Source organism: Pempheris klunzingeri, chromosome 5 (genome assembly GCF_042242105.1).
Source record: "Pempheris klunzingeri isolate RE-2024b chromosome 5, fPemKlu1.hap1, whole genome shotgun sequence".
Classification (NCBI taxonomy): Eukaryota; Metazoa; Chordata; class Actinopteri; order Acropomatiformes; family Pempheridae; genus Pempheris; species Pempheris klunzingeri.
In genome coordinates, this window is record NC_092016.1 from 6597915 (window position 1) to 6613615 (window position 15701).

A 15701-nucleotide genomic window follows, 5' to 3' on the forward strand; every position below is an offset into this window, starting at 1 on the left:
TGACCTGCCTGCCTACCTGATTCTTCTGTTGCAAGGTAATCATGTCATAAATAAATAAATAATAAATAAATAAAGATTACTCTAAATGGGACCATAATTTACTAAATGAACATCAAGCCGTATTGACAAAGACTTGAAACTATCAAATTAGACCATAAACAGGTTTAAGGCACCTCTACATTGGCTTTATTTTTCAGACGTGGAGGGTATGCCCACTTCTTTGCTATAGTCTATGGTAAAAATTGAAAGAAGTTGAAGTGTTTGCTTCTCAGCACTGATACTCTTATTGTGGTTTAGAAACAAAATCCACAACTTTCTTTGCTACTTTATTTGGTTTCTTTTGCAACAGCTGCATGGAACAAAGTTTTGTGAGTGTGATTAATGAGGTTCAGGTGTGGTTGGTCTCTCAGTCTTTCTCCTGCATGGAAAAAAGATCAGGTGCATGGTTTTCCTCACCTAGCTCAGGGTTCCTCAACCTACCCAAGCACATTTTATATCTCAAACAAAGTAGTTCAGGTCCTGAAATCCTCATAATAGAGAACTCAACTATTTGTTTTCATTCTACTGTGAGGTAGAATAAGGAGGGATCTTTATATGGTTGATACAGAAAAGAGAAACAGCTGTGATTTTTGCTCAGTTTGTTTAAAAGCAGAAATCAAAGGTAAGATGTCTTGTTGGAGTTGCTCTTAGAGCTAAATGTCAACAGCCAGGAAATGGACTGCATTCAGGGCTGTAAATACACAAAAGCTCAGAGGTCAGCCTCTTCATTTAGAGAGGAGTCAGTGCTGTTGATCAACTGTCATGGCATCATTTGCTGTAAATCCAACTGAAAGTTGGAGCTGCTTTAAGAGTCTTAGCGAGGTTCAATTCATCATCTTCAAATAAGCAACTGCTGCACTCAAAACAGTGAGAGTAAAGAGAAAGAAAAAGACAGAAAAACTGATCCAAACACAAAACAACGCTGTCAGTAACTTTATTCCATTTTGTGGACATGTTTCTTATGATCCAGATAAAATATTCAGTCACAGATCACATGTTAATACCAAGTGGGTCTTGAAGTGGACATATGCCGCGTTTCCACTAGGACTACTCGACTCGGCACGGCACGGTTTGGTTGCGTTTCTACCAGCGCTAGTACCTGGTACCAGGTCCTCGACTGGGTTTCCAAGTGAGCTGAGTCGAGCTGACAATGCGACGTCACCAGACTGCAGGCCACTGATTGGCCAGGGAGCGGCGTCACTTGATGAGTCATGAGAGCGACTTGTTCACAAGAATCAAACCCGCCGTTTTTAAAACCCTGGAAACAGAGACCAAGCGTTTTTATTATTTCTGAGAACGAGGTAAACGGATACACACAAACCAAACGCTCGTCCCGCCTTGCTATGACGACCCCGCCCACGTTTGAGGTGGTACGCTTCTGTAATGGAAACACAACCAAACCGTGCCGAGTCGAGTAGTGCTAGTGGAAACGCGGCAAAAGTCACTGTGATATCACTCATTGGTTTGTGTTGCGTTTAGCTTTATGGGTGTTGCCATCTTGGTTTCATGGTTGTTGCCATCTTGGTTTTTGGAGCCAGAAGTGACTTTCATTCTGCAAAAGCCTTGCCTCTGTTTGGTTAGGTTTAGGCATGACCCGCCTCTGATTGGTTAGTCACAAGGTAGCCCTGCCCTAAAGGATACCCTCCTTTATCATCTATTTTACTCTAAATGGGATCATCAGTTACTAAATGAACATCATGCTGTATTGGAGAATTGAGAATCCTTTAGGAAGATGTTTACTGAGGTAATAAATCTGGACAAGTAGGGTCATTGGCTTTTCAGAACCAGAAGCTACGTTCCACTTCTTTTTTACAGTTTGTGGCCTTCGTCCATTCCATGAGGTGTCTGTTTGTCACTTTATGCTGAATACCTCACCGTAAGATGTCTTAGGAAAAACTTGTGCAAACTCTCCTAGTATTTCCAAACTTTTTAGACTCTCTGGTGAATTATTCAGAAAGATTTTTTACTTTCCTCTCAAAAGTCTTCGACTCTCTCTGCCAACTCCAGATTTATTTGACTGTTTTTTTTCATCTATCAACAGAAAAGTTTCACTCCATAATGCTATGTATCATTTTTGGAGAAAAATAATTTCCTGGAGTTTCATCATCATCATTTCCCTGACATATAGCAACTGTAAAGCTGAAGGTAAAAACGACATCATTTTGTCAACAAGGAGTCAGGTTATTGCCGTCTGCTCATCTGTTCTGGTTTTGTGCATCACTGCTTTCCTGACTCTAAGAAGAAGAGAAAAGGTTGCAGTTTTGAAACTAAACTTTAATTTTAAATCAACTTTTAAATCACCATGTGCCATCAGTATTTAAGAGGGTTATGGAAGATTGATGTCGAGTCAAGCATTTCCTCCCTTTGATCACATCAAGCTTGAAAAATGCAGATGTAGCTATTTCAGGCCCCTAGGCACCAAGGCCTTCCTCCTTCCTTATCCTCACCCTTTCACTGATTAAGATTGTTATTGGTGTTAAAGAGGTTGTTGATTGCCATGGATGTAATCATTCACCTTAGTTTGTCCCGTTTATTACAGGAACTGCTCAATGGAGCAGCCACTGATGGAGAGTAAGTAGCACATATCCAACAAGTGAACCAGACACATAAGTGTGGTCTGACTGTGTTTCCACCAGTTATGAATGTCCTCATTGAAAGGAGGAGTAAATATAATCTTGCCGTCTCCTGGCTGCATCCACTGCTTACCTGTACTCTCTCAAACAATTCTTTTGTGTGTTTTAGTAAATCCTTAAAGTAAAGACTTCATGAATCATAAAATCAACAATAACGGTGCACAATTTCAGACACCCTCTGAGACGTCCATGATGTTGTTTGGCTGTGATGGATGTAATTGTGTCACGACTGAAAAAACTAAAGACTGAGTCCCAAACCATTACCGCTTTAAACTTCCTCTCCTCCTCTCTGTCACATTGTGGGAGTGGGAGAGACTTAATAAAGGTCTCCATGAAAACAGCTTATTAAAACACAGCTCTGAAACAGAGCATTTATTGATCTTTGTCCCTGCTGCAGATCTTAATTTGTACTTGAAGTCTTCAGGAGGTTGTACTTGCGTGACCGCAGGACCTTCAAGTGGATGAAGATGACAGCAGAGGGTTTCTGTCATCCTGTTCAGTATAATTAACTCACTCGCCTGTTGCTATGTCAGACTGTCACCATATTATTTATCAGGCTGAATATCTATCGTTGAGTGAGGAATTCAGTGTGTGTGCTTTTACTTTGTACTGTAAAATATTCACTGTCTGAAATTGTCAGAGCTCACAATCAAAATAATGTTTGATAAATTTAAATCAACAAGACTCACCAACACTGCTTGTTACTGTCACAGTTATATACAGTACAGACTTCACTGTGTTCACTCGGTCTCAGACTTTGTCTCTGTTCTCTACCACATGCATGAATATGATTTCATTAAAAGAAACATGATCTGAAAAGGCAAACAGAACCAGTACGAAAAAGACCTGAGGATAATTGGACTTCTTCCAAAATAAGGTGGACCTGAACTAATCAGCTTTTAGGTCAGGTGAATCTGGAGCAGGAAGCTCACTCGCTGACATTTACAGTAGCAGCAGCACTCGGCTGTGTGCCGGCCACAGCTGAGGCAAACAGAGAGAGAAGCCAGAGAATGACTAATAAGCACATCAGAGGTGCTGGGCCTTGAACGCAGCACCAGGTGCCTGAGGAGGCATTCACATTTGCAGGCAGGTAGAGGGAGAGTAGTCAGGGCCGCTGGGAGAGAGTCACGCTGCCTCCATACATAATGAACCAGGCTTTGATATTCAGCCGGAGGATCTCAGAGAAGATTAACATGTAGCATCCACCCACAGCAGCTCCTCCCGGGGATCCAACTCCTCTGACCTCAACTGATGAGCTACTTTATCATATTAATATGCTAACGGTGCTATTATTAGTGTTATTATCAGCGTCTACAACCACTCCATAATGCCAGGATTTATCTTGGAGAATAAAAATCACACAAAAATATGCTTCACTTCCCTCTGATGCACTCACTTCCTAGGTTATATCTCCTGATGGAATAATCCAGATTTTACAAACCACACAAACTGGAGTGTAAAAATCACTGAGATGTAAATGAAACCCCTGTGGAAGAAGAAACTATATTTTTTCGCTGTAGATGGAGCAGGGCTAGCGGCTTCTCCACACAGAGATGAAATTGATAGTCATCTGAAACATCTGAGCCTAAAGGGTTAACCAAAATGTTAGACTGCTCCTTTAAGGTGAATTCCCCAAGGAATCCGCGTACTCTGGTGCATGTAAATGTGGATCAGAGTGCTGACTCAAAAGCTCATCTGTAAACTCGATGCACCATCTCTTTGAACCCTCTCCACTCGCCCTCTTTTGGAGGTGATTCGCCTAAATGAAAACAAATGGGCTTTTTGATCAATGGATGATTGTGATTCATTTAGAGGTACCGTTACCAAGGATTTATGACACTGCTGGACTGTCAGGCTGCTCGTAGATTAGAGACGCCAGATTTTTAAGGTTACAGGTGTAAACGCTGCTGTGAATTGTGTATTATTTTTTACAGCAAGTCGAAGCAGCAGCAGTAGACATTACAGTAGCAGTATGGAATTATGAGAGTGAACACTCAGGCTGTTATTAATGAGATAAAATGACACTCGTTTTCATTATCATTTTCCCATGAATCCCTTCTGCTTAAGTAAGCTAAAGTGTAAGAATGGCTGACTCTGCCACTAACAATGATAACTACTATATAAAGAGATAATTACTGGATGTAAATACAGCGAATGGCTATTTCAGGAAAAATGCCGACCATGAATATTATCAGCAATGGGGTTTTATGAAAATCATGAAGATTATAAGTCAGGCTGCAACAATTATTAAATATGAAGCACTTAAGTAATTATATTATATTATATTATATTATATTATATTATATTATATTATATTATATTATATTATATTATATTATATTATATTATATTATATTATATCAAAATTAATATTTAATTAAAAAGTAAGATGTTGTATAGTATCATTGTATAATTATTATTAATTATTAGCGTGGGCTAGATTTAAATCAGTTACTGTGCATTGGTACATAAGGAAGCAGATTTTTGCCAGGAAAAAAACCTGTTTTGATAAACTACAAGCAAGAACTTTATTTGTCCTGCTGCAAATAGGAAAATAGACTATTTATTATGGATATGAAAGTGTTAAGACACTTGTTTTTATCATGAAAGTCTAATTTCTCTAATTGTTCGTACAGGCGACCATGACACGCAATGAGCCATGGAGCTCACTGAGATGTTTTGGGTTTTTTTGGGGGGTGATGGACAACATAAAAACCTGCTGTTGATGTCTTTTCACCGGTACCAATTTATTCTGCCTCTCTTTATAAAAAAAACTGTGTGTGTGAGCAGCGATTAGCCACGCTTGGCTGCTTATCTTCTTCATGAGCCTCAGACTTGTGGAGAGAAAGTCAATACCAACCACACTGTTATTGCCTGCCATCCATAGCTGTCATTTAAGCAAGTTTCTTTTTTTTACTTTGTGTGAGGGGAAAGGTTGCTCTAGGCCAAATGGAAAGAACATATTGCCAGTTTACAACACAGAAAGAGATTACAAGAATGTGCTGAATCCTGATGTCTCCAAACACTGAAACTTCTCCAGTCATTGGTACATTAGCACCAATTTGTCAACACACATTTATTCACTTTAATTTGTTGCATCATTTGAGGACGTGGAATCATTAATTGTTACGCATTTTTGTTTCAACAAGCATTTGCATAATTAATTAATTGACTAAGTGTAGCTCTAGACAGGTAACATATGATGCAACAGCATAAGGCATATATCAATGTGAGACATAACTCAATACCACAACAACAATATAAGAATAGAACAAAAAACAAGGAAAAAATACAGGGTAATTCATTCTACTAGGAATAAAGATTCAAAGAAAATTCAAAAATACCACAAAATGTGAGTGAAGGTCTTAAAATAAATGAAAAAATGAAGCAAGAGAGAGAAAACAAAAGGACAAAGAGAAGATAATGGTGACAACCATTGCTCTGACATGAATATAAGTGTTAGACTGAACCTTTATCAGCATACTCCACAATATCTACAATATTTCTCAGCATAGAAAACGTCTCAGTGTACAGAAATGCAAGAATATTATCACATTCACTCCTTGGACCAGCATATTCCTGCTACCATACCTTGAATACTCATGATTCTCTGTATGATGTGTTCAGCATAAATTATGGGCCTCAACTGATGCTCTGCAACTCAGATATCCAAAAGGAGTTTGGAGTAGAGCTGCTGCTCCTTCGAGTTCAATGGAGTCAGATGAGGTGGTTCAGTATCTGTCAAGAACGCCTCTCTGTAGAGGCGTCCTAGACAGACCCCGAGGCAGAACCAGAACACCCTGGAGGGATTATATATCCCATCATGCCTTGATGAGCGAAGCTTTAACCTAACATTGATCTAAATGTGACCAAAATAATTTAGTCTAACCTCACAGATGTGCTCACAGCTCAGCTCAGTTCTGTAGAAGCTCTAAAAGTCCAAAACGTCCTCGCTGTGAATTTCAACACAGACCACAGTTGAGTCTAAAAACATCGTTAGTGAGAGCTGGGGGGGGGGCGTTCAAAGATTTGGGGAGAGGCGTTGCGTCAGTGGGTGACGTGGAGACAAGATGCTGAAGCGCAGTGACAAGATGAACCAGTTCAAGGGATGTGTTTCTTATCTTTCTGAAAACACAGCAGTATCTAGAAGCATGCATGCGAATTAAACTGACTATGTTAGCGAGTGGGAAGCCAGTGAGGGATCGTGTAATTATTGTGATATAAAGAAAACGTCAAAAAATCTCCATAAAGTGATTTTTGTAGATTTCATTGAAGCACTTTTGAACACAGAGATGTACGGGGAATACAGTGCTCAAAGCTTCCCACAAATGTCATCTCTTTTTTTTAAAGAACTTTTGCAGTTTAAGGCACTTTAGTTTCACTTTAACAAATAATAAACAACTGACATTAAAACTGCAGGAACATCTAGATTCTTTGCCTTTTAATTGGATCTGGATGTTTCACTGAAGTACAGTATGTGCTTTGAGTTGGATTGTATAAATGCCAACACGAAATGTAGAAATGATCCAACGTTAAGTACAGTGTGTGCTTTTGTTTTATGGGACAAAAACTTAAAGGGCAAAAATTAAAAAATGTGAATTAACAACCAAGATGTAGCAAAGAGTGTCCAAAAACATCAGAGCCACAATCGGTGTCGATCAACATGCTGCCTTATGTCTGATTGGTTTATTGTAGATCAATCGTCTCCAAACTGATGAAAGTTCACTGAATATTCTTGTGTTTTATCATCCCGTCTGGTTCGTCCACCTGGTCTCATCTGCCCTCCAGTTTCATTCGTGCCTCAGCTGCTCTCAGATCAGACTCCCACAGTCCTGAGCTCTGCTTTGATCAGGCAGGAAGGAGGCGTCCAGGTCACTGGCTGTGCAGTCACAGGACTCAGCCCTCCATTAACCTTCATAAACTTCCCCCGTCAGAGGATTTAAAGTTTGATCATTCTTACAATAAGTGAAACTTTTTTATGTCTCCACCATTCTATCAAATGGAAATACTCTAGATGTTCTGTGCAACATTTTAGATAACTTTCCACAAGATAAATAATAATAATTATCCACTCCGTTACTGTCCTTGTTCACTCACAATGTTCCAAACAATCTCTCAGATTTGGAGACCCAAATTTGTAAGAACTAATGATTTTTTTTAGAAATATGCTTGTTGGTTCTGCTTATTGATGAAAGTGAAGTTTAGAGCTTCTATAATATCCTCCATGATGCCATTTGGTGATTTGTCAATATACTCATGCAGTGTTTACTGTTCTATACATAATGTATACTTATTATTTTTGTTCCATACAGATGTTGGCCCGTCCTACACACTAAGAACTGCTGCTAACACCAGAATACAGAGAAATGACAGAAATGACAATAGCAGCCAACGAGGTTCCACATAGGAAATATTGTATCCGCCAAACAAGCATGATCAGCTGTATAAACACAAAGTGCAGCTTAGGATGATGTGAATGACATTAGCTTTTGTTCATAAGCAGTGAAGTTGCAGATTGTAACCAACAGAATGCCCCTCGGCTCAGCCCTCCCTTTGTAGGTGTGTAGGTGAAGCTATGGTGGCCCAAGAGGATTTACTCTCCCCTCGCTTTTTCTTGTGCTACTTTATGATCCTTCATTTATCACAACACACACAAAATGGTATTCCTCTTGCTGTTGAAACATTTCTCTCAAAACCACAAGCAGCAATCTCATGGTGGCGCTCGAGGAAAGAACAGGGTATAACCAAGACGCAGATGCATATACTTGCACTCCACATTCTCAATATTTGCCTATATTAGCATGCTAAGAAAGAAACTCTGTATTAATGAACTTAGATCAGAGGTCAGAAAAAAAAAAACTCATCTGACCTTCACACTGTTTGTGGCGCTGCTCTAGTAAAACAGCTTGTGTCAGAGAGGCCACATAAATCACTTCAGAGCTTGTGTTTTCTCTCAGGTCCACAAATGAGTTTATGCTTCACTGTCTGTCATACATTTTCATAATGATCCCTTGATGTGTCGCTGGAATCACCTCCGTGGCTGTTTTGGGGCTCTTGGGGGGGAAACTCACCATCTGTCGCCACTTTTCCTTCCTTCCTCTCCTTCTTCTCCATCCTGGTGGCTGCGTGGAGCCCAACTGAGGATTCCCCACTGTCAGTTTGACACTCAGTCAGAGGACCATTAACCCTGGTCTTGACTTTCGTGAGGCGGTTGCCATGGAGACATAGGTGATCTCTGAGCAGTCGTGGCAGTGGGTGGTTGTGTCTCGGCTACGTGTGCCCAGGTGTGTTGTGACAGATGCTGGTGGGGGGGTGGGGGGGGGCAGGTTTGTGCTGCCTGGCTCCATTGTGTGTATGTGTGTGTGGTTAAGAGAGCTTGTATCAGGCTGCTCTCTTTCTTCTTTAACTCAGCTGAGTTGACGTTTCTTCCTGCTGCAGCAGACGGTCGGTTTTCACCCCAAAACGAGTTTCATCAGCATCAACAGTGGCGACGACAGAGAATACAAACAACACTTAAATGCTTTGTGTCACAACTGAAAGCACACAGATGCTCGCTGCCTTTTACCCACAATGCCCTTGTGGATGCAGCTGCATCTTGTTTCAGGTCTGTCGTGACTTTGGATGTATTGATAAAGTCTATGAAGCAGCAGAAGGAATGCTACAGTCGTCCCCTCTCTAATATTCACTATGCAGTAGTCAGGACCTAAACAAAATAAAACCCTTCAAAATACTGATCAGATGGTGTGCTGCATACAGTCATTAACCCTTCGGAGTCTAGGACCGCCACACGGCATCAAAGTCACATGTCGCACGTTTGAAAACGTAAAGCTGTGACACAAGCACGCAGGTGCTCAATTCAAAGACTGTTGGAAAGCGGACACTTCAAACTTTTTACAAGTGTTTGAATTTTGTCGATCGGCCTATTAACACTAAAGTTATGAAGAGCCGAAGTCGCGCACTACAGCAGCTCTTCTACGAGTTAGAAGATGCTGAATCTGGGGAAGAACGTTCTGATTCTGAGGAAGACTCCTCCACTAGAAGACTCTGACTCCAGTTTCAGAGGATGAAGTGGATGCTGTGCGTGAAGACGAACGAGAGGAGGTGTCCGCGCAGACCCCCGCTCCTCCAAAGATCCAACTAGTTCCTACTCGGATTTTGTGTTTCTTTTGCACTTTTACATACAGTGTGTCCATATATTATGTCAAAATAAATAAATACTTGTAGAATCACATAGGTGAGGTTGTGCTGAAAAGAAAGACACAAAGAAAGGCAAGAAAAAGGTAACCTTAATGGGAAACACAAAGGTAAAATGAAAAGTAGTAAAAAACGCCGTTTTACCCCAGACTCTGAAGGGTTAAAACCAGCAAAGCACAAGCACAAATTATCTTTTCACACATCGATCGGCATATACCTGCGAACATATTTTCAGTTGATCTCCAGTGGACATGAGAGGTTACACAGCCATCAGCACATCTGGGAGAGTCTGGAAACATCTGGAATATTTTATCACAACCCAATCCTCAAAGTTAGAGCCACTGTGGCCATAAATGGTAATTGGTGGGAACTTTCTACATGTTCATGTTCTGCATGTTCTCCCCATGCTTGCATGGCTACTCTGGCTCCCACTGTCCAAAGACAAGCAGGTTAATGGACGACTCTAAATCGTAGGTGTGAATGTGAGTGTGATTTCTGTCTCTACGTATCAGCCTTGTGATTGACTGCTGGCCTGTCCAGGGTTGGACACACATGGGGTTATGGCCAACAGAGCACATCTTTTGTCTATTCAAAACGGCAAGAATTTAAAAAAAAAAACGTTTTATGGCAGGAATGTATTTAAGTGATTCAATTTATAGATATATTGTTTCTGTTCCTCAGAGGGATGTTGCGTGCAATGAGAGTCTCAAGTCTAAAATTTCAGAAGTGTACAGTATGTTCATTTTAACTCATGTCCTATGTGGAGGACAGTGGGACTTGCTTCTTCTCATTTTCAACCTTTTTCCAGGTGTCAGGAAAGAAAAGCACCGAGTGAGGAAGGAAACAGTTTGTTAAAAATTGTCAGATATTAAGCTCTTAGTGGATGAAGAGAGCCAGGCAGTCGAGCAAGTTTTAAATGTTGTGTCATACTTGCTCCCTAAATTCATCAAATGAGAAATAATTGAAACAAAAAAATCATTGTTTTACATACTTTTTGTGGAAAGGATTGACCTGATGTCCACTACAAGGGACATGATTTAAAACTTTTTTTTCATCCAGGCCTCAGGAGTTAATAGGAGCCATCTGTAGTGCATAGCACAGGTTGTTAGTAAGACCAGATGTAGCCGGTAGCTGTGGTGGTTGCGCTGTGCTGTTGCCCAATTAAAACACAAAACACCAACCTCACTGCATGGCAGATGCGGTTTCAGTTCATTTCTTTGAAAATCAAGCTACAGAGACTTAGAGCTGATGCAGAGAAACAATCCATTACATTAGATAGATAGCTACTTTATTGTTTTCAAAGTCACATTTTGGTTTTTAAAACAGTTGTGTTGGTGGTGTTTCTGTGAGTATAAAGGGAGTGATATTGCTCTTTAGTCCAGTCAGGGTTCAGGTTTAGACTGTGACTGTGGTTGAGGTCTCTAAATGCCTCCTTCTGTCAGCGAAGACTCATAGTCACACTGAGAGCTTTCACAGCACACTGCAGACAAAGATAACAACACAGAGAATCAATAGTCTCGTACTGGCTCATAAACTCAGCACGGAGCCTAATGATGCGTTCAGGGTCATCTGTCAAACTGGGAGGAGGAGAGAGAGAGAGGCTCTGTTGTCGATCCCTTTTAAAGACAGAGATTATCTGTTAATGATCGTCCAGCTGCTCACATTATAGAGCTCCAACGGTTAAACAGTCCACTTCTGAAAACATTTATACAGCTCACAGCTAATGTGGTGAGAGGAGGGTGAACTGCAAGAGCTCTCATAGTTTACTATTAATGCTTGAAAAGCTTATAATTCATGAGATTTTTTTTCCTGGTGCTCCCGGTGGACTGTTTCATTTCACTACGCCGTAGGCAGAACCAGGCCTTTATTTGAATCAGGCTTATAGTAGAGACAGGCCAAACTTAAGAAGGGGTGGCATGATGGTGCAGCGGTTAGCACTGTCATTTCACAGCAAGAAGTAACTGGGTTTAAATCTGCTGGCCGGTTGGAGGTTTCCATTGTCGAGTCTGCATGCGGGTGGATATTTAAGTAAGAAGCTCAGCACCTCCTCCATCTTAACTTGTCTTGATAGATTATTTACATTTCCAAAAGGCATAATCTCTCCCTTTCCTAGTTCATTAGCAGTAGCAGTAATCAAAAAAACAGCAAAGTGGAAACTGATCCAAACGCGTCTGTTACATCACCAAGCTGCCGCACAATTTTCACCACTTGCACTTTTCCGCCAGTTAGCTGGACAGTAAAAAACTTTTAATGGCCACTGGGTATTTGCCTGAGCAGATAAAATGATCATCCACAAACACTAGAGTCACTAGATTGATTCCAATAAATGAAGCGAGTGGAGTCGACCATCTGTTGGGTTAATAACAGCTGGTGGAATTATTACTACTGAGTTCAGTCCTTCGGACAATCATTGAAATAAATCCACTTGTTCTGATCATCAGGTTCATCTGCATGTATTGAAGTGAAAAGTGGTTTCAACACTGTCATCTGAAAAATACTAGAAGGACATGATATGAACATCAAAGATTAAACAACCTTATGTTTGTTGGCCTACACCTAAAGCGTATCCACATGTATTCGTGTAATTCAGATTATTCTTATTATTATTCTACTTTATTATTATATTATTCTTATTAGATTATTCTATTAAGTAATTCACGTAAATTTGAGGACATGGCTGTTTTTTTTAATGGAGTGAATTAGTAATTGCACAGCTTGAATTAGCAATTTAAGGAAACCATAATTTGAGGACACAAAATTTGGGGGATGGAATTAGAAAGTCACTGACAGGTATAGTGGCCTTCTTGATGAGGCATGCTCATGAAAATATTGCTCCTCTAGTGGCCAAAAACCCCATTAGGGAGCCTGTGTTCATTTTCAGGGCATAAAACTTTTTTCAGGGTTTTTTTTTCCAGAGAATTAAGTGACATTACTTGAGCTCATAATTCCCATCCAGTAACCTGTAGCTCCTCTGTTTTCTCCTCAGATGTACATCCAGACGGCCACACTGACCGTCTCCCTCAGCCTCAGCGCCTCTGTCTCCCTGGGCATGCTCTACATGCCGAAGGTCTACATCATCATCTTCCACCCCGAGCAGAACGTCCCCAAACGCAAACGAAGCTTCAAGGCCATTGTCACTGCCGCCACCATGACCAGTAAGCTGTCGCAGCTGGCGGCAGAGCGTCCCAATGGCGAGGTGAAGACAGAGCTGTGCGAGGGTGTGGAGGCCAGCGGTGAGTGGGCTGAGTGGCTTCCTACCATTTTTAAGATAGTCAAACCATTTGTTGTAACGGGTCTCTGAAATTGTTCTGATCTGATTAGTTGACGACTAAGAAACAAGGACGAGGAAAAATGTAAGAAAAACAATAAAATCAAAGGCATGACTTACAGTATACGTTGCAGGACAGAAAATTGAAATTGAAAAATTATAAACAATGGTGTCTTATCACAGAGCCATGTTTAAAGTCAGTAAGCGCTTCTGTTTGAGCCGTACGGCCGCGTGCTTGATTTGATGCACCGTGCAATGAGTGTGCTTGAAGCAGCTGAACTGATGAGAGTGTCAGATGAAGTGTCAACATACCCTTAGCCATATAATATATGTGTCTGTGCTGGATGCACAGAGATCTTCCATTCTGACCCTGGAGTAGACAGATAACAAGAGGATTTGTTGGACTGCTCCTTTAAGAAGATTTAACACTCAGGTAGCAAGTAGTGATGAACAAGAAAAAGACAGTTTATGATAAATACTGTTAATTATTCTCTCAACAATGGTGCCGTAAGAAGAGGAGTGGTTTCTCTGTAAAGTGGAGGAGAAGTCAGAGTCGTAGTGAAGCAGCTCTGTGGTAATGAAGATATAACAGCAAGTTGACTTGAGCTTGTTTAGACGTCACCTGAGACCAGATCTGATGAAGCCAAACTGTTTACAGCTCAAACTTACACTTCAAAGCTACTTCTTGGTCCGTCAGCAGAAAAGTGGGAGACATCAGATTGTTTCGTCATCAGAGCCGTGCTGACTAAAATGATCTGCTTAATCTAACAAGCAGCAGCTCTCACATCACTTTCACTTTCTCAACCTTACACAGTGCTGAACTACCTCTTTTATCCTGCTCAGCGTGGGGTTGTGAGTCACAAAGATTCAATTATGAAAAACTACATGAGATGAAAATGCTTCTGAGGCTTATTTAGCCCGAGAGATCCCAACAACTGCTGGACATATTATCTTTACATTGAGTATGAATATTCACGGCCCCCAGAGGATAGATCCTAATCCTTTTGGTTACCCAGTGACCGTTAGTCTGGCAACTCCCTCAGGACATACTTTTCATTATTCTTATTTTCCCTCTCCCCCATGTTATATTGTTCTTGCATCATACAAAACCAGTAAGGGTATGTGTCACTTCTGGCCACCATCGTCGTTTGGATTCAGTGCTGCCTTGTGTCAACCTTTCAGGCTGGTGTGGCAGTGTAATGCTGTTGGCGATATATTCTTAGCACACAGAAGACATTTTAATATCAACTGAGCGTCATTTTAATACCACAGCCTACTTGGATATTTGTTGCTTACCATGTTAACTATAGGGCCCCAGTCTTCGCATGTATCTGGACACAGCAGTCAAGCAGTCAAGGAGATTTTTCAAGACCTGGTGACCACTACACAAATATCTGTATGGCTTCAAGGTATCCAGGGTACCTTGAAGATACAACTGCAAAGTATCAAGGGAGTGCTTTTGCAATTGTGGACAACTGATGTGACCCAGAAGGTGAATCACAGGTCAGCCTAATGTGGTGGGTCTGGACTCGACTTGGAGATAATAGCGGGTAACAGGTTGAGGAGCTTTGTGGGTGCGGGTTTGCAAAACTGGACTGATTCTGCTCACTGCCACCTATTCGGCCACGTCCCTCAGGGTGACCCCCCCCCGTAATTTTGGAGAGAAATAAACACTGAGACTTGTCCAGGGTTATGGTTTGTCTTTTCTTATCCAAAAGGGTTCATTTTCAGGGTTAAAATTTGGATAAGTGTTCTTTTACATCGTATCAAAACGGTCAAAATGAACTTTCATGCAAACGTCCTGATGAGTTCATTATTCTCAGAGATTCACCAGTAGTAGAGCTAAAATATTAAGTTTGTTTTCAGGAGTGGAGTTAGACCTTTTAAGCACTGTTAGAGTCTAATGGTAGTTTGGCTGCTCCATGTCATTCTTTACTACGTACCTGCATTGTTATTTGTTGGATTTTAGTACATCCACTGATTAGAAATCAGTTTAACCCACAGGGAATGAAAGCTAGCAATAAGTAAAGCGCCACTTTACCAATCTTCTGTTCTCTCCTCAGTGCCACCAACAAAAAACACCTACGTCAGCTATACCAACCACGCCATGTGAAAAAACTACGCCATCGACACGAAGACATCCCGCGACATTTAACAAGCAGATTTCTGTCAGACTCAGACGAGACGTCACCAGAGCCCAAGACAAAAATGAGGTGCTCTGGACAATCAGAAGGATCAGAATGACAAACTGAACCAACATCTGTGGTGTTTTTATGTTTACAGACAGCAGGGAAAAAGGCCTGAAAGGTGCCAAAAACCTGAAACAATCACAGTGAAAACCATCCAAGAGATGAGAGGAAGCAGGAGGATGGTAACCTGAAAGAAAAAAAAAATTTAAAGAAGTCTTCAAAAAGAAATACAAAAAAGAAATTGTGGGGACCAACCATATTTGTTGTTATTCTAATTGTACGTTTAAAAAAAACAAAAAAACTTGTGGTTGTGAAAATTTCTGATTCTTGTCTCATGTCGTCCGTCCGTCGACCTGCATTATGAGATGAGCCCATCGC

General features: G+C 40.9%; 1 protein-coding gene across 1 annotated transcript in view; it reads left to right on the top strand.

Annotated features, from left to right (window-relative positions):
- Positions 1-15306, top strand: part of LOC139201019 (metabotropic glutamate receptor 8-like) — a 121136-nt gene extending 105830 nt beyond the window's left edge. The window contains exons 9-10 of the mRNA XM_070830222.1: positions 12853-13099; positions 15198-15306. Coding sequence (XP_070686323.1) covers positions 12853-13099; positions 15198-15247 — 297 coding nt within the window. The 3' untranslated portion in view covers positions 15248-15306. The remainder of the gene's footprint in view (positions 1-12852; positions 13100-15197) is intronic.
- Positions 15307-15701: the final 395 nt, after the last annotated feature.